Raw genomic sequence first — 19,535 nt, 5'->3', positions numbered from 1 at the left:
TTATTTGACCTCAGATCTGAGTAAAGTAGGAGAGTCACCAGTTTTATAATAGTGGTCACTGCTTTATCTCTTACCACCTAGTTACATCACATTAACACAGTGGTAAAAATAAATATGGACTTTTGCCCTTTGTTTTTTGTTTTGTTTGTTTCGTTTTAGTCCAGTTCCCCCTTTTTTCTCGTGTTGTGTCATATGTGTGTTCCTGTTGGTTACTTGTGTTGCTCTGGAAACAAATTCAGAATGATAATAATGAAAAGAAAAAAGTACAACAGATGAGACACAATGAAAGTCGGATAGTCTCTGTACAAAGACTGGTGTTTTTCACTGTGTTAAAACAAAATGTAGCACTAAATTGTTCATGAAGTTTAAATATCTTCATACACTGTGATGCATTCATGTCAGTTGAACTCTTATTAGGTTGTGTGTGTTTGTGAAAGGATGTCACATTCAGCGTCCACTCTGTTTGTCAGAAATTCTGTATCGTGCTCGAGTCTTGGTGTCCTCTACATATCTCTGTTGCGATCTTGTCCAGTCATTGAGCAGACTTGACTTGTGCCTTGTAGATAGGGTTGTAAGGGTATTTTTATGATAAATGTCTCCGAAAATATTGCGATTCCATGGTGTCACTGTATTACAGAATTTAAATTATTTAAAGTCACAATGACCCTTGAAAGGATGCAAATGGAAGGATTGTTGTTGGTAGAACAAACGTTTAATTGCTATTGCCCTACAACCCTACTTGTAGACACTACACCCTTGTTGTGTTAGATAACTCCAAACCCATCAATAGCAGATGTTACATTTGCTTTAATACATGATTGAAAAGTCTGTCTCTGCAAGATCAGTGGAATCAAATAACCAATAAATACATATACAGTACACAAAAGCCCCAAATGTTCTGCAGCCTTGCCTTCATAGCCACTAATACATGAGGCCATATTGAAACTGTGTAAATTTGGCTGCAGTACAAAATGCAGCTCTGCCTTCATCCCTTTAATGTCTCCACCTGTACACAACAGGTGGCAACACAACACAACAGTTATCCACCAACTCTGATCTCACCATGTTGCATTTTAGAGGGTTGTTACTTCAACTAAAGGGAAGTGGTTAGGCAGTATGACACAGTATTAACACGGCAGGTTTTTGTAAAATGACACCATCAGTAAGTTCATATACCTAATGTCAGAAATTTTGTGAATGGGAAATGGACCTGCACTTGTATAGTGGCTCTCCAGTCTTCAACGTCACATTCACCCATTCACACACCTGCCACCTGCTACTTTCTTTAACACACTCACACACTGATGAAACAGCCATTGGGAGCAGTGTGGGGCTCAGTATCTTGCTCAGGGACACTTCATCATGCAAACTGAGGATCAAACCACCAATCTCCTGATTAGTGGATGACCCGCTCTACCTTCTGAGCCACAGCCAAGCTCACTTTCTGAGCTCAGACAGGATAATCAAACTATGAGGCTGACGGTGCTCCACCATTTTTTATGCCTCGACACGAGCCATTATGTATTTTGGTTGTTCATTAGCCCCTTTCTCGTGAACGTGATATCTCAAGAACACCTTGAATGACTTTCTTCAAATTTGGCACAAATGTCCACTTGGACTCAACGATGAACTGGTTAGATTTTGGTGAACATAGGTCAAAGGTTAAGGTCACTGTGACCTGATGCAACTCATTCTTGTGTACTTGATATCTCAAGAACAACTTGCGGGAATTTCTTCAAATTTCGCACTCTGATTCTCATGAATGCAATATTCTAAGGACACCTTGAGAAAAACTTGTGAAAATTTGGACCAAATGTTTTCTTAGACTCACCATAAACTGATTAGAGTTTGGTGGTTGAATATCAAAGGTCAATGTGACCTTGTGTCAATCTCACATTTGTGAACGTGATATCTCAAAGAGACCTTGAGGGAATTTCCTCAAATTTGGCACAAACGTCCACTTGGACTCAAGAACGAACTGATCAGAATTTGGTGGTCGAAGATCAAAAGTCACTGTGGCCCCACATAACATGTTTTTGGCCATAACTCAAGAATTCATAAGCTAATTTTGACAAAATTTAACATAAATGTTTAATAGGACAAAAATGATAAAGTGATGACATTTTATATCCAAAAGGTCAACTTCAATATGACATCATAATGCACTGCAATAACACATTTCTACCCATCATTTAACGTCATATTTTAGGTACAGAAGGGGAGACATTTGGTCAGATACTGAATTGGTGACACTAATCTTTAATGTCCATCCTGAAACCACAATGAATGAATAGATCTTTTGTGCTGCCGGGCTGAAGATGTGTGAAGCATCTATGTTTTAGAATTTGTTGCTTCTTTGCTGCCACATCCATGTTAGAAGCATTTGCAACTGTCATGGCTACATATGAGTCTGGACAGACATGGATGTAAACGGTTACCACAACTTGACTGGTTTGTAGAAAACGTAAGCAGGTAATTCTTTTATATGTGTATATATATATATACATTTGTTCACTGTAGATGACAAGATGTATAGTTCAGAATACTCCATTAAGATAAGTTCCATTGACAACTCAGGCAACAGCACAGATGGCCGTACATGTTGAGTTAACCTCACGCTCCTTGCCGCTGCTACTGTTCCCTCGCCAGTTTAGCTCCCATCATGTTTACTTCGTAAAAGATGGAGGCTCAGTGTCTCAGAGTTCCTCTACATCCCTTAGCTGGATTCAATAAATGTCTTCTCCTTCAGATGGCTAGTAAAGCTGATGTTTGTCTGTCCTCTGTCAGTCCTCATGTTCTTACCATCTAGCTCCGCCGTGGAGCTGCTCCCGCTGACTCCACCAACATCTCGCAGACAAAACATACTGCCGACCAAGCGTAGCACCTCCTTCCTCACCGAAGAGGACAACAGGAAGTACATAACAGGATCCAGGCAGCTGTTGAGAGCTGAGAACAGCAAAGCCACCTCGTTGGCTTTGTCCGCCACGTTCTGTGAGAAACACGATGTTTCTGTAATCTGGGTTTTGATGTAAAACACCCTGACCATGTGATAGGGGACAAAACAAATGGTGAAGAGGAAGAGAATGAAGAAGGACTTCTTGGCGGTTCGTGTGTAGCGGGACGCGTTGGGCAGGTCTGGTTTCTCTTGTGATGTCCTCAGAAGCTTGAGGGCAATCTTTCCATAAGACACCACCAGAGAGATGAAGACGAGCCAGAAGAGAACCAGCAAAAAGATGTTGATGTAGGCTTTCCACTTTGCATTGTGGAGCGGCTTGTAGTGGAAACACCTGGAAACAGCAAACATATCAGCTCGGAGTGCTCATATCACACATGCTGGGACCAAAACAATAAGACTCAATAATTAGATAACCACCAACCTCTTCCCCTCTGGGTGATTCTTTGACATCAGGAGCACCAAAGTCAAAGAGAAGGCCACAATCCAGACGATAGCGCAGAGGGCAGTGCTCCACCTCGTGGACCTCAATCTGTGCTGCACCCCAGCACCTCGATGGATCTTCAGGTAGCGATCCACACTGATCAACCCCAGCAGCGTGACACTGATGTACATGTTCATGTAGAAGAGGTTGCCCACAACTTTACACAGAGTGGGAGCCAGATTCCACTCGTTCCCTTGGCTGTGATAGAGTATCCTGAACGGCAGACACACCACCAGCAGCAGGTCCGCAAAAGCTATGTTTATGAGGAACACTCGCACTGAGTTCTTCTTCGAGTGAACACAGAAGAAAACCCACAGAGCCACCAGGTTCCCAACTAGACCCAGGACGAAGATGACAGTGTAGAGCACCGCCAGCGGGATCTGCAGAGCTTCGTAATCCAAACAGGATCCTGGGGTTGTGGTGAAGTTCAAGAGGGAGCTGTTTGAAGTCTCGAAGGTGGTTGTGGCAGACGTGGTGGAGATGTTTTGTGTCATGATGGCTTTTGTGATCCTCAGTCCTGTCAAATGGGAAGAAGGCAGATATTTTTAGATTAACTGTAGTGTGTTTTGAGGTTTGTTTTTTGTTTCTGTCCTTCTCATGAGAAAGTTTTGGACTGTGGGCAGAAATCTGGAGAAGGCATTAAAAAAATGCAGGATTTAAAACTACACCCTCCTCCTGCAGCTCTCCCCTCTTTGTCCTTAGCCCCTCCCATCAGACGACCACAGGCATATGCACATGCTTCAAAGAGTAACCCAGTGTTTCCCATGAATTGATTTATTTAATCTTATTTTATTGTAGAGTTGTTGGCAGCTCATTCTCTCTCCTCCTTGCCCCTCTCTTTTTCTCTTAATCAGACCACAAATGATAGTTAGCTAGCTAGCCACCCCATCGTCCCTTCACCTCACTCCCCGCCACTGTGGACTGCTTCCCTAAAAGAGAGCTGGCAGCAGCTCCAGAGCTTCATTCCGCAGCTGTAACGGCTTGAATTTGGCCAGTGCTGGATGTCATAGCAGGCTGGCAGCCAGAGGTAACGCCAGGTCTAACCTGTAATGGCAGCAACATAAAGTTTGCTGGTTCGGCAGAGGGTTCGGGCTGTCCGTTCCCCTAGAGCTGGGATTTGTGCTGGCTGGATTTGGTTTGCTGCAACACTTGACTTGGGGTCTGTCTCCAGAGCTGCTGCCTGCTCTCCTCCTGGTGAGGTAGTGGCGAGCAGTGAGGCGGAAGACACGCTGTGATTTGAAGCTTTAGCTAATATGAGCTACATAAACGTGAACTTAAGGCTGCAGCTGTGAGCCTTTAGCTTCGGTTAGCAGAAAGCTAAACTATTTGCAACGTTTTCTCTTAGACTCTCTTCTTGATCGGGTCGTACTCCTTCTTTGAGTTGCTTTGCAGTGTTGGCAGTTGTTGCCAGTACTGGAAAAAACAACTTTCTCTGCAGGATTCTCCACCACTGAATCCGGCTTTCACCATCTGAAGGGACGTTCACAAGCATCTGTATTTGTGGAACAGCCAACTGGAACGCCCTCCCTCTGAAATGACCTGTGACTGGCCAAAGCCTTTCGTCACAGGCTCTGAAGACAGAGCCAAGAGGACTTTAATCAGAGTTCAAAGTTTAATACGGGATTTTTGCTGAGTGATGCCAAAATGAAACTCCATACTTCAGCTGATCTTGGAAATTCTTTGTTGAACCCTCCACACAAATACAGGAATAAATATGGAAATTGTTATGTTTTGACCTTTGACACACCTCGATGTGGTGTTTTTAAATTCCAGGCCTGGATGCGCTGTTCCTGTTTAACCTCTCATTGTAACCAAAGCTTTTCATTTCTCAATTTCAGTTTCCATCACTGAGTGCTTTGTATTAACTGTAGTCTTTCATAGTGTACTCTTTGATAAAGTAGAGTCAGTTTAACGTCACTGAGTGGCAGCAGGTGGTAGTGGGTGTTCTCTTTGCAAATTTATTTGTGGAACTCTCTAAAAAGAACTGTGAAAGAAAGAGAGAGGAAGTTTTGGACTGATTAGTGCAGGTTTGTTTGGTCCAGCTGTATGGATTAGTCCTAAATCAGCATTAATCCTGCCCTTAATAACCACATAAAACACCAGCTGACCGACAGAAAGGACAGCATTGATAACTCTGTATGGGTTTTAATTTTCTGTCCTATCTCATCTATGAATTATGTAAAGGAGATGAGTTTACAGAAACCCCAAACTCACGAATTCTAGTTTTGTAACACCCAGACAGTTGAGCAACCAGAGGTGCACACTCAGTCAGCCTGTATCAGAAGATCAGCGTGCTTGCCCTGCAGCACACAGCCCTTATCTTGCAGCCAGGATAACAAACTAAGATATGTTGATAATACTTAAAAGTAAAACTTGTCAGAGTACTCACCCAGGCATTGAAGTGCATTAAAAACACTTGTGCACACACTCTGAGCTGGAGAGTATCAGTTGTGCTTTTTGTGGTCCTTTTCACTCTCTCCAGTATATTCCCCTCCAGCTTACTCTGTCGGAAAGGCTATCCAAAATTCGCTGTCCTGAAGAGACTCACACGTTTCAAGATCCTTTCCTTCTGTCATTGTGTATTTAACTCTGCTATTATTCAAATATTAAGTTCAAATGAGAACAGTTCTCTGTGGAGTCGGTCTTTTGTTTCCTCTGTGAGCGAGGCGTGCCCTCCCCAGCAGTGCTGTGGAAAGTCTACAGAGAAATGCTGAAGTGCAGAATGTGGTGATGTCGTATGGTGAAAACTTGAAGCTGTGGTTAACCCCCCCCCCTCGTTCCTCACAGCCGCTATGCAGAGCCTGGGCTGAGATAGAGAGAAAGACAGGGCAGGGCTTAGCGCAGACCTTCTGATTACACACATGAGGGCAAGCCGTGGGATCACAGAGCATGCTTCACTTGTATATACACAATATGCTTTTCCACTTTGGGCTCTGATTATAATATGGAGGTATCCGCTGAGTGTAGCCAACTGTGAAAGAAAAAGGCTCCCAAAATACCAGTGTATGTCTTCATGATAATTAAAGCAGCCTTCAGAGTGAAGGAAGACCAGGTTTAAACTGCCACCCAGCAGACATTCGCTACTGTCAACCTCTGCAGCTAAATGTGGAACCACACACCTGCTCTGAATAATAATCATGTCATCATGTTATGAAATCTTCGCCAGAGCAGGGGCATTATTAACAGCCACAAAGTTAGATTTACACATGGGGTGAATAAACCAGACAAGAGGTGAAGGTCTTAACACTGAGTGTCCTCGTACTGTTTTCATTCGACTGGTTTGCATAAGAGAAACAAATGAGTAGGATAACTGCTGTTACATGGAGACTTTATGCCACGCGCTGGCGACAGCCGTGGTCTGAGGCGTTATGTTTTTGGGTTGTCCATCCGCCTTGAGGGAATTTCTGTAAAATGGCACAAATGTCCACTTTGAGTCAATAAGGACTCAAATTTGTTGGTCAAAGGTAAAGGTCACTGTGACCTCATCCGTGTCATTCTTGTGAGCACAATATGTCGAGAACGCCTCATGGGAATTTCTCAAAAATTTTCACCAATGTCCACTTGTACTTAACAGTGAAGTTGGTGCAGTGATTAGCATTGTTGCCTCACAGAGGGTTCCTGGTTTGAAGCCTGGGTGGGGGGAACCCTTCTGTGCGGAGTTTGCATGTTCTTCCCGTGTCAGCGTGGGTTTTCTCTGCGTGCGGTGTGAATGTGAGTGTGAATGGTTGTCTGTCCCTACGTGTCAGCCCTGTGATAGTCTGGTGACCTGTCCAGGGTGAACCCTGCCTCTCGCCCAGTATCTGGGATTGGCTTTTCACAGACATGGATGTAAACTGTAACTGCAACTTGACTGGTTCACAGAGGCACACAACCACGAGGTGGTACTTCTAGTTTAACATGTTAAATCTTTATATTAATTGACACTAACCAGCAGTTTTAGGTGAACATTGATGAGAAGTCCTTATGCAAATCTATCTTTCTCGTCAGCCCGCTCCACCTGCAGAGGATGGTTGCGTGATACAATCAAAGTCATACACAAAGACGTATATACAGTATACAGTAGATGCACATGCAACACATGTTTTGAGGCATGAGAAACGGCTCGTAACCACAGATGTTGTTCATAAAATGAGCTTCAAAGCAGCGGAGAGTATGTGAAAGGATGGAAGAAGCTGCTTTAACTTTAGGCGAACCAGAAAAGTCATGGTTGGGTTACTTCATCCTGGGAAAATAAATATTGATCCGTCCTTCAGGAATAATGCGACACTGCAGCATTTTAACGTTTTCCCTCCTCACCAGTGTGTCTAACAAAACTTTAATTTGCACGTTAGTTAATTTCTCCTCAAGCAGTGGCTGCATTTTCATTTCTTTTAATTCTCTGTCATGCTGGAAACATCTTGGTTAAAAACAAACTCAGCAAAAGGTTTGAAATTACTAAATTGTGACTAAAACAAACTGACACTGTGCTCAAGATGCCGAAGCAAAACCTTAAATGTATTTCACTCCTCTCGTCCTGTGATCCTCCTTCAGTGTGGCTTATTTGTGTGAGGTCGTGGTGAGTGATGGTTTCGGGGGTTTGGGTGTGTCTCGCACATGCGATTTTTTTACATTTTCATTTTTATTTATAGGAGGGTGTCGCTCTTTAATTAGCAAAACACGAGCATCAAATCATGTGTCTTATCTTCTCTCCTCTCTTCTCTGGTTCTCAGCCTCACTGTGTGCTGCTGGCGTCCAAGGAGAACTCAGCTCCGGTGAAGCTGGGGGGGTTCGGAGTCGCCATCCAGCTCGGAGAGTCGGGACTGGTGGCAGGAGGTACAGTAACACAACCACACACACTATGAACATGTAGAGTCATTAAAATATCACTGACATTTTAATTCTCACCAGTGTTTGTGTAGGAAATGTATCTCTAATGATACTTTTCATTTTTCAAACTGGGGCAAACAGTTTTTTGACCGTATTTAATTTATGACACAAGGTCATCGGAAAAAATTCTCCTTGTGGTCCTTACTGCCCCGAACACAGCTGGATAAATCCACCTTTTCCTTTCACGCCCTGCAAGCCTGGAATGAGCTGCACGGTACACTCAACCTGGAAACTTTACCCTCTCTTGACATTTTTTAAAGTATTATAAAATCAGTTTTTACAGAGTAGTGTTGCTGCGTTTAACAAGTGCCATTATTTGATTCTTTTTAGTGCCTGATTCCTGATTCCTGTAGTGTTGTCAGTCCCCATTTGTACTTGAATTTGAAAGTTTGTAATATTTGCTGCCTGTCTTTACCTGGACTCCCTGACAAAGGACATATTGTATCTTAATGGGACCTTTCAGGTTTAATTAAAGCTAAATAAAGAAATAAAAAGTTGTGCAAAAGTGTCTGAAGCTCCCACCAGAATGGGATTAACATTACAGAGGTAGGTGGGGAATAAAATATCCACTGTGCTCCTCAGTAGTTTGACTAATTTTAACCACTGGGAAATGACAGGATATGGTCTGAAATAGACACTCAGAAAGAGAAAGCCTAGAAACTCCCAAGGGGGTGCAGAGGAAGACACTGCATGAGGGGAATTAGAGTTAAAAATCACACATGAAACACACACACGTATAAATGTATATGTATGTATTATTCAATGTGACTTCTACTTCTCCAGGATATCATTGTCTCTGGTGTCCAACATGAAGAAACGTCCATAAATCTGTTAGGAAATCTTAGTAAAAATATGCGCTTCAGGACTTCACTGAGAATAATAAATGTTTCTTCATATCAAATTAATCCAGTGATAGTTGTCTGTACATCCATGGGTACAATCCTCTTCTTCTTCTGGCGTATGTCCTGAGACCTTCAGCTCCGTTGAGGCAAGCCAGTCCAGTGTTTCATTGTCCAGGGTGTCCACGAGACCCCATTTTTGCAATGCTGCCCCGAAGCGTCCTACGTCTTTCCTCAGGCGATTAGGGTTTTCTATTGCTTTCGGGGCAGGTGGAGCCTTGATGGTTCTGCTGACTTCCACTGGTCCCTCCATTTTACCTCAATCCAGGCAGCCTTTGAGGTATCGGATGGTGTTGTACAGAGCAGTTCGTGGTTGTGTGTGGCAAAGGGGCACCAGTACCGAGACACAAGCACTGTGTCTCCTTAGCAGTCTTGTGGAGGAGATGGGATCTGAACAGGAGCTGCAGACAGCAAATTCAGCATACTTTTAATGGAGCCAATCTGACAAAATGTAAAGAAATAAAGATAAAAACAGGACTGAATAGAACATTCCAGCACCAGTTGCTGACATTACAACAACATATTTGATGAGCTCTCTCACCTGATGGCTTTAATGTTTTCTGTTGTTGTATTGTTTCCATCACAACATTTTTGACACAGCTGAGCTGATTAAAGAATAAATAAAGTAATATTTAACGATATAAGGATGTTGCTCCGCCACTGACTGAGAACATCATATAGTATATTGTATAAACATTAATGTAACTTTCTTCCCATTCAGTGTTAGCTATCACATAAAGTGTTAGGGATTTAAGCCGTCTGTTCCTTCACAACATTCAGCATCTGTTACATCATTCTGTTAAGTTTGTTCTGCACTCACAAAGTGGGAGCTGTTTCTCTTTTATGAGTCCAGATGTGGTGGTAACAAATGACTAAACTGTCCAAACTCACATTACCTCACCTCTGGTTAAGACACAATTGTTTTTCTCACATCACGGATAGGACACACGCCTCCAGCCATTTGAACTGACATTATGGCCTCTAGTTTCGCAGACCAGGCGAGGCGGAGGCGCAGCGCACCTGCGCTTCGGCAACTGGGTGTAGCCAGGCGGATTTTGTAAGTTTGGCATACCGTGCGCCCTGGCGCAGCTATTCCTCTTTCCCACCTCCATCCCTCCTACCTGTGCAAGTCGGAAAGAGGGAGGAGAGAAGGCGTGGAGTGGGTTTTACACACATCACACCAATCAAATGAGCCCCTCTCCTCGCCCTTAAATGCGCCGCGCGAAGGCGTAATGAGAGTTTACTCAATTCGCCATGGCAGAAGAGAGCAGCAGCGTCAGACGGCCAAACTTCTCCTCCCAGGAGGAAACTGATGTTTTGGTCCGGGACATCCAAGCTCACAGTGTCTGAATATACGGAACTGCGAGCAGACCTCCACGGTGATGATGTAAAGGTAGCCTGGGAGGAGGTCACCACAATTGTAAATCAATGTTGCGTTTCTCTCGTGCGTGCGCGCTGTCCCTTTCTATCTCGCAGTCTCACTCTGTTTCTTTTCTTTTGACTTTTCTAAGATGACAGATGCTGAATATATACTCCCTATCTGATGCTGTGGCTGTTTGTGGTTGGCTGAGAGGGATGTGAACTCATTAGTTTGCAGCTGTGTTAATCAAATCAGGTTGGGTTTCCATTACGCGTGCCAAACATGCCAAACGGTGCCAATCCCCTTTGATCTGACATCAGATGTGACGGGACAGTCGATATAGAGATACATTTATGTGCTGATTGCAGATAGTTGCAATGAATAGTGGTTTTTGTGGCAATTTATTGCATCGTTAATGTGCCTGATATTCTGGAAACCTGCCTCCGTGTGTGCACTGTCCACCAGTCAGCCAAACTGCCACTACACCTGCTGCGCTCCCCCTGCGCTGACAGTAGACCTGGTTTCAGCTGGCGAGCTTTTACCGCACCTTCGGTGAAGCCTTTTGGCACGAAACTATCACTGCGCCAAGCTGGATCTGTCGACACCTCCCCCTGCTGCGCCGCCACACCCATCTCAGCGCACCTCGGTCTGCCAAACTACCAAACTGAGCGCGCCTCAGGTTGTGCTGCTCAAAACTAGCTCTGCGCGGGGTTCGCCACCCTGCGCCACCCTGCGCCACCCTGCGCCACCCTGCGCCGCGCCGGGAAACTAAAGGCCAATATCTTTCAATATGAAACAAGCCGATGTTTGATTAAGATCTATTAAGATTTAAGATCATTAAAGACCTCTTTTATTGTCCATTGTCCAGCTTTCCCTTTGGATGCTGCTGGACAGGATATTCACAATTAGCCCAATAATGGAAATTCCCCACAGTCAACTTATCGTGACTGTTTTTAAATCTGCAGTAAAATTGTATATCGTCCCATCCTCAGCACTCTTAAGTTACCCAGTGATTACAGTTGGTCCAGAGAAATGTATCGAGTATTCCTAATGGGACTGAGCAGCAGCTCTCATGCAAGTTCAGTCACACCATAAAGACCTGAGGATCAAAATAACTCTTGACTCAGAAAGAAAATCGTGGTTGTGACCTTTTAGAAAGGAAAGCAGCAAAAGTCCACTTCACTTTGCATTTTCACAACCAGGAATTGAAGCTGTAAATTTGAAACGGGGCGTGAAAACTGTCATCGTTCAGCTGGTGTGGAGAAATAAGAAACAAAGCCACAACAGGTTTGTTTCCTCTTTCATGTAACACTGCATTCAAATTAGGAAACAAATATCCTCACAAAGTGCACACAGAAACACTTCTGTTTTCTCGTTCAGAGGCTGCAAACATTTAAATTATTATTATTACTTGTGTGTGTGTGTGTGTGTGTGTGTGTGTGTGTGTGTGTGTGTGTTAACATTTAGGCATTTATACACTCATGATCTGACACCCACACCGCTCTGTCTTTGTGACCCCAGGTCGAGTAGGAACTCCGCACTTCATGGCCCCAGAGGTGGTAAAGAGAGAGCCGTATGGTAAACCTGTGGATGTGTGGGGCTGTGGAGTCATCCTCTTCATCCTCCTCTCAGGCTGCCTGCCTTTCTACGGCACCAAGGAGCGTCTGTTCGAAGCCATCTGCAAGGGCAAATACAAGGTCAGGAGGTCGTCCAAAGAGCCTCCGCAGTCTCTGAGGGCAATAAAAAGTTTTTAAATGTGTGGTTTCAAGCATTAAACTCAAGAGTCTCCACCTAAAAAGGGACAGCCCACACTTTAATTGGATTTGCATGTTTTTCCTATAAAGCTGTACAGCTCAGCATTAGTCGATGTCGGCACATTAAAAGACAATTCTGTTCCAGTATAAACTTTTATGTTACAGTCATAGTTTTGGTTGTAGTTCCTGTATGTAACAGAACATTGTGCTCTCTGAGTAATGGACTGAGATCTGGGAACATGACAACATTGTAAAATAGAAGTCAGACAGGATTTAAATAAACTCCCCGATAAGTCCAACTCATCTGGCAGAGAAAACAAGGTGAACAGTTTGATGTTTTACACAGACTGCTGGTTGTGAACATCAGTTTCCTGGTTCTAAATATAACACTTGATGCAGTTGTAGACACAGAATGTTTCCCCTTTACAGTGAAGAACACGCCATTTGGTTTTACCATAATTACAAGCTGCCAAGTGGGACAAAACATTCGCAGGAATTCTACAGACAGGTCAACAAACGGTTGGCAGAACAGCTGCAAATGCAACGCTGCTGACAGTTACATCAGAATAAATCCGACATTAACACTTAGCTAATATTTTAAAGCTAAACACTTTTTGTATCTGGTGTCATTTGGTAACAAACTGCTACAAATACGTAACAAAAGTAGCTGTTTCAGGCTTTTTATTTGGTGTGACTGAAAATTTAGCACGAGGGAACACTTCCAGCTTCCTGTCATGCCAGTGTTGTGTAAATGCAGCTTTACTGCTGAGGTTTTGGGTGCGCTGTCTTTTGTTTTTACTCACAAAAAAAAGTGGTTTAGATAATTCTGTTTTTACCATAAACTGGATAAAAGTGGACATAGCCACCATGATGTCACCCATTACTCTCTGGACTCCTGTTTTGAAGCCTTGAGTTCAGCATTTTGATCATTGCTATTTTGGATTTTTGAAGCTAGAAGTGACCAAATTTGGACAAGACAGTGGAGCGGGGAGAATATCCTTGCCACCCCCTAAAGGCCCAGACACACGAAGGCCGTTGTTGCATCACCTCACATCACCTGTGTCTCAGCTTAAAAGTTTCATTGAGCACACCGCAAAAACTAGCCAAAGGCCAACTGGCACGCATGTTCTGCACCTGCCTGACAGGAAATAGCAGGTGGTGGGGGAAGTCTGTTTTAGTCACTCTAAAAGGGAAACAGGAAGACCAACAGGACAGATTCAAGATACTAGTTAGCCAGTTAGCACATTAACAACACAACTCGATGTTGAAAGAACAAATTAAATTAACCATGTGCTAGCAAACAAGAACACAAACAATTAAGAACTGTTTCTGCTGAAGAGCTCAATGGCAAAAAAAATATTACCTCACATGACTGGATTCTTTTGATCTCACGTCCTCTTGACTTAAGTAGTTTACTTTCCTTACTTCCGTTTCTCTTCTCCTCACTGAGTTGCCAATCAGAGGGATTTCATTCACTGACGTGCATAAAGCATTCCCTTCTTTATGGTCTATTTTACTCTTAATTAGATCAGAACGTTGTGTGAAATGAACGTTGTGTTCTATTGAAGAGACTTGAAACTAGAGATTGGGACCATAAACTCATTAGGAAAATATTTACTGAAGTAGTAAGTAAAGTGAAAAGTAGGTTCATTTTCTCATTGACTTCTGTGCAATCACACTTGGTTTAGCAACCAGTGGAGTCGCCCCCAGCTGGCCATTAGGAAGAATGCAATTCTAAAGCACTTCAGCATTGGCTTCACTTTTCAGATTGGAAGGATATGTCCACTTCTTTTATACCGTCTTTGGGTTTCTTCATAGTTGAGCTCCTGGTTATCAGGAAACAACTACCAAGACATTATTATTACAAATAGGAACAATGGCTGAGACTACAGAAATGTAACCCAAGTAAACTTGAATTATCTGTGAAGTAGGGGACATTGAGGCTCAATGGTCATAAGGCCCAGACACGACAAGCTGATGGTCGGCTGTTAGTCAACATCGGGCCATCGGTGTGTGTCTGTTGCCCTGGTTTTTGTGTCCCGCATCATTGACCCATGTTGTCCCTTTATGTGGTGGGTTCAGAATGTTGAATCTGTGTCGTAGATGTAGGAGCCTGATGGTGAATGAAGTGAGGAAAGCAAACAAAGAACTTAAGTTAAGAGGGGTGAGATTGCAACAAACTTGTTATATTAGGCATTGAGCTCTTTAGCAGAAACGTGTTATGTTGGTTTATATTATTGTTGGCTAGCGCACAGTAAATATGCTTTATTCTTTCAACTCTGGGTTGTGTTGCTAATATGCTAACTGGCTAACTAGCATCTTGAATCCATCCTGTTGGTCTTGTGGTTTCCCTTTTTGAATGACGAATATAAACCACCGCCACTTGCTGGAGTGGACAGTTACTTCCTCTCACGCAGGTGCGGAACATATGTGCTGGTTCGCCACTGAATGTAGTCCTTGAGGTGTGTTCATGTGCAACTTTTTGGCCGAGACACAGGCAATGTGAGGTGACACAATAGTCAGCCTTCAACACCACTAGTTCTTTGATGTCAATTTGGTGTGTCTGGGCCTTTAAAGTGCACACAGTGAATCTGTGACCTTTGTGTGTCACTCTTTTCTTACTGTCACTATCTATAGTACATGAATCATTCCCTTTTTTTATGCTCCTGCATCCTCAGAGACCAGGTATATGTGGATGATTAGAATTAGATACTTGTGTCGCAGCCAAAGGACAGTCCTAGAAAAATGCTGTATTCCTGAAAAGTCTGTGTGTATTTGTGTGTGTGTAGATGAATCCACGTCAATGGGGCCAAATCTCAGAGAGCGCTAAGGATCTGGTGAGGCGGATGCTGATGCTGGACCCTGCTGAGAGGATCACTGTCTACGAGGCTCTTAACCACCCCTGGCTGAAGGTAATGCAGCGTTCACTTAGACTTTATCATCATGTTCATGCTCTTCAGTGTCGAATCTGATTTGACAGATTAATACAATAGTTTCACTCCTCTGGGTTTTTGACACATCACGAGAACCTGAATGCACCATCACCAAAGGCTGTTTTCAGCTGCACTGTCAGTGTTAACCATGTTACATCACCTCATGTCTGCCTGCAACATGGCAAACATCCACTCATACATCTGATGACATATCACCTGCTCTGGTGCGTGGGTATTCTCTGAGACGTGTATCCAAAGTTTTGACTTTTGTTAAAGTTTTAGGCTGAGACGAGAGCAGCATAGTAAACCCATGTAGCCTAAAGCCATCACGTAATGATCAGTCACTCGGGTGCCACAGCTCTTCGCACAGGAAAACAGTGACAGTGAGCGGCGGCACAGTGGTGTTACCGCTTGTCATGTGTTGTCAGCACAAGCTTTTATTGTGTCGTCTTCTGGACAGTGATGGAGGGGCACTTAAAGATGACAATTCAACTGAGACACTTGCAGTCTGTCTGGGGGCTGTATGACACATCATTCACATCTCCACATTTTAAGGGGCATCCCTGCTCTCAATGCTGCATTTTAGTCTCTTACTCAACTGCAGAAAGTTTAGACGGATCCACTTCTGTTGGCGAGGTCCAGCAGAAGCAGCGTAATGAGACTCGAGTGTTGACTTCTACTTGCCCCTGATGAAATACCACAACTGTCTGAAAGCAGCATCACAGGACATACAGCAGTGCAGTTACTGTAATACCAACAAACCCATGAACTCATCGGTCAAAAAGCTGCTGCCCGAAAAGAGGAAAAGAGGAAATGGGTTCATGTCATGGTCGTCTGCATATTATACAGCAGTGTCACCACTTTGACCTACTGACATCAACCACAGTGCTCAGTTTACACCCATACGTATTTGTGGTAGTGCTTGTTACAGAGAAATGATGTTCTACAGTGCCACAGGTAGCCAGAACCTGATTATTTGGCCTCTGAATTTTGTTTGTCAGTGAGTAAAAACTCTTCATAATGTGTTTTTGCTGGTGTTGGTTAAAGTGATTTATTGTTGTGATCGGAAAAATACTTTATAAACATGCATGTAAGTAACTTTATAGTCATAACTCCAAGCTTTACAACATAATAGAGGTGTGGTCTTCAATGAAAGCACATGTTCCACTGACCTGGGCAGGTTTTGTGGTAATGGTGGAGGAAAGTTTCCAGTGGTATACCATACTCACAAATTTCTGAATACCTCTAAGACCAGTTTTATGCAAGTTGTGTCAGAAAACACACAGCAACATAGTTGAGTCTTACTGTTATTAAAAACCTCTTGGGGTGCTGTCAGCCCTAGAGTGGTCTCCTTTGGTCTGAATCAGGGAGTCATGTTGTTCCAAAGTTGTATAATTGCCTAGAGCTGGTTGGTGTTCTCACGGCAGCATTTACAAGAGGACCAGATCAAATGCCTTGTGTGAGAAAGCTGCTCTTGATTGGTCAGAATTTCCATGTGGGAAAAATCCAGGAAGTAAAGCAAACGTTGAAGAAGAGTACACTTGCAAGATAAATGTGACACTTTCTAATGTCACAATGGAGGGACAACTACGCAGGTTGATTTTAGCGCTGCTCATCGTGGACTATATTGCTGTCATTGTTCATTTTAGTCAAAGCATACAGTTTGAAAACGAGGCAAACGCGGCTCCAACTAGAAAACAATGTTTTGATGCATTGGATGTGCTGAATGTGCATATTAAGGCAGTACAGGAGGAGGTGCAGATTAATAATCCTCCAGGACTGTAACATGCTCATGTTTAACCCAAACAATGTGTCATGTGACTGCAGTTGCTTCACATCCAGGTCGGAACACCTTCTCACCACAAACCAACCGCACCAGAGTTCCTTTGGAACCGGACTGAGACCACCTCTTCAAGTAGGTCTCGGTCCGGTTGTTTTGGTGCACACCTGAGTGTGATTGCAGTGTTCACACCTGCCCAAACGAACCGCACTGAGGGGGCAAACGAACTTGAGTTTGATTGAACTGAACCAAACAGGGCAGGTGTGAAAGCAGCCTCACACTCAGCCAGGTACTCCTGCGTGTTTGGCCGACATCACTGTCTTAAAGTTTGAAAGCTGGTCTCATGAAACTAGAAGATCTAAGACATCCTTTGGCACCAGTCCCGCTATCACATCGGGAAGGGGTTAAATAATGTTCCATTGCTGGGCTAAATTTTAGGTTTGTCATATTTCGCCTACAGAACAAATATGACATGTTCGCCTATTGTGTTGTATATTTCTGACCTCTAAACAGTCGGAATTGTATAAATTTGGTTTGACAGACTTTTGAGGATTCAATGAGCCCTATTTTATTCATGTGTGATGATGTCAGCCCCCCGTCGCAGTCATTTCATTGTAGAGACCATTTCTTTGAAACTGATTTCACTGCATAGAATGACTGATTCTGACCTTGTGACCTTAATCACAGCCTCATGAAACTTTACAATCACGAGACCTTGAGCATTCAGAGGATGGATGGCCTTCATAGATATACTGACAATAAGGGGTCTCTGAGCAGTCTCCAGAACAGAAGTGCTCGCCATCCAATCACAGACAAATGTTATTCTCACAGAAATGTCCAAACATTGAAGAATTTTGATTCCAATCACATAATGGATTTTCTGTGGTGTTCTTGGTGTCTGAATGTGGTGTTTTGGAGAGATTTTGGCCTGTTTCATTAAGTTTCGGCTGGGAGAAAAATGCTTAAATTTAGCACCACATCTGTGTAACAAATGGCATAGACTCAACAGCTGCTGCAACAACACAGGAGACATAACTGAGCATGAGAATAGCCGTCATATACTTCCATCATGATGTTCTGATCTGCTATACTCTCCTAACTTTCAAAGTCTTAATAGGCACCAAACCAACACAAATGTTTATACATTTTTATGACTAGAAAACTTGACACACAGTGCTGAGCTGCGTCTCAAATTCATCTTCAGGTTCCCAGCTTTCAGGTGACATATACCACTTCTGTGTGGCATTTACTGTTGACCTGCTATCTCCACCTAAAGATCCCCTGCCCTCGAAAAAAAATGACAAACTTCAACTGTGAAGTTAGAAAGACGTAAACCTCTGTAGCCCGCTGCTCATCTCTGCTGCAGAGTCGCGGCTCAAGGCTACAATAGCTCAACACACCCAAATCTCTGACCACACTGTGGGTAATGATGTTGCATTTTGGGTAATGCAGGCCTTTGGTTTTGACAGGAAAGAAGGTTGCACGGAATATGGGATATTTCTCTTTCTGCAGTATCAATTTTGGCCCATCTTAAGTCTGACATTGTTTCAGGGACACTGAAGTTCTCTTTAAGAGGGACATTCCAGCTTTTTAATATTGCACTTCCAAGAAGTTTGAGGACTTGACGGCGACAAATTAAAAAAAGATTAGTGAAAAATTGATGCATCAGATGCCCAGATATCTTGACTTCGAGTGTCTAGAAGGGATCAAACTATAACAATGCTGGACACCATATTTCCCATAATGTGCTGTCTTCCATGAGACTCCCTGACTAGTTAACAACCATGTGACATCTGCAGTTTGCAAAGCAGGGTGTCTGTTATAAGTTTGTCTACAAGCCCCAGGCTAATAGGACTGGACATGAAAGGGGGAAGAAGGCATCATATAACTGTTTTCACAGGCTGCATGTTGCTCGTCATGACTGGTAAACTGATCTTCATGTGTCAGATCAGTGGAGAGCTCCTTTACATCTTTACTTGTGTCAGTAATTCTTTTATTCCTGTGTTGTATTTCCAAGGAGAGGGACCGGTATGCCTACAAAATCCACCTGCCAGAGACTGTGGAGCAGCTGAGAAAGTTCAACTCCAGGAGGAAGCTCAAGGTTTCAGTCCACACACACACACACACACACACACACACACACATACGTGCTGACATGCATCCATTTTCAGATATTGCAACATTTGAGGTTTGTTGTGGTGACAATATCACTGTGTCTGCAACAATGAGGTAAATTCTCTTGATGTTTCAGGGGGCTGTTCTGGCTGCAGTGTCCAGTCACAAGTTTAATTCCTTCTATGGAGACCCCCCCGAGGAACTCCACGACTTCTCTGAAGACCCCACCTCCTCAGGTACACAAACACTCACACTAAACACTTAAATGTGTTATCATTTCATCCTCAACGCACTTCCTCCCTCAGATTTCCTTCCTCTGGTTAGTCCTCTGGTTGTTGTTTTTTTGGTTCTGCTTTTCTCTCTCGGGCCCTGCAGGGACTCTTATTACCAC

At 43.4% G+C, this 19,535-nt stretch overlaps 2 protein-coding genes across 15 annotated transcripts in view; one reads left to right on the top strand and one right to left on the bottom strand.

The window, feature by feature from the left end:
• Window positions 1-19,535, top strand: part of caska (calcium/calmodulin-dependent serine protein kinase a) — a 215,243-nt gene that overhangs the window by 130,371 nt on the left and 65,337 nt on the right. For all 14 annotated transcript variants that reach the window (XM_049593351.1, XM_049593363.1, XM_049593358.1 and 11 more), the window contains exons 6-10: window positions 8,147-8,249; window positions 12,084-12,259; window positions 15,106-15,228; window positions 19,047-19,130; window positions 19,281-19,380. In XM_049593351.1, the coding sequence (XP_049449308.1) occupies window positions 8,147-8,249; window positions 12,084-12,259; window positions 15,106-15,228; window positions 19,047-19,130; window positions 19,281-19,380 (586 nt within the window). The remainder of the gene's footprint in view (window positions 1-8,146; window positions 8,250-12,083; window positions 12,260-15,105; window positions 15,229-19,046; window positions 19,131-19,280; window positions 19,381-19,535) is intronic.
• On the bottom strand, window positions 704-6,169 carry LOC125899249 (probable G-protein coupled receptor 34). Its single transcript, XM_049593375.1, has 3 exons — window positions 5,827-6,169; window positions 3,378-3,954; window positions 704-3,287 (listed from the first exon to the last, which is right to left on the bottom strand). Exons 2-3 carry the CDS (start codon window positions 3,929-3,931, stop codon window positions 2,717-2,719), a joined length of 1,125 nt encoding a protein of 374 aa, XP_049449332.1. The 5' UTR covers window positions 3,932-3,954; window positions 5,827-6,169; the 3' UTR covers window positions 704-2,716.

The sequence above is a fragment of the Epinephelus fuscoguttatus genome, linkage group LG13, assembly GCF_011397635.1.
Source record: "Epinephelus fuscoguttatus linkage group LG13, E.fuscoguttatus.final_Chr_v1".
In the NCBI taxonomy this organism is placed as follows: Eukaryota; Metazoa; Chordata; class Actinopteri; order Perciformes; family Serranidae; genus Epinephelus; species Epinephelus fuscoguttatus.
This window is presented reverse-complemented; position numbering and strand designations above follow the sequence as displayed.

Excerpts from the sequence above, each read along its gene's own strand:
- LOC125899249 (XM_049593375.1), bottom strand. The coding sequence starts at position 3,931 with ATGACACAAAACATCTCCACCACGTCTGCCACAACCACCTTCGAGACT. Across the intron at positions 3,288-3,377 it reads AATCACCCAGAGGGGAAGAG|GTGTTTCCACTACAAGCCGC; the intron begins GTTGGTGGTTAT and ends TGCTGTTTCCAG.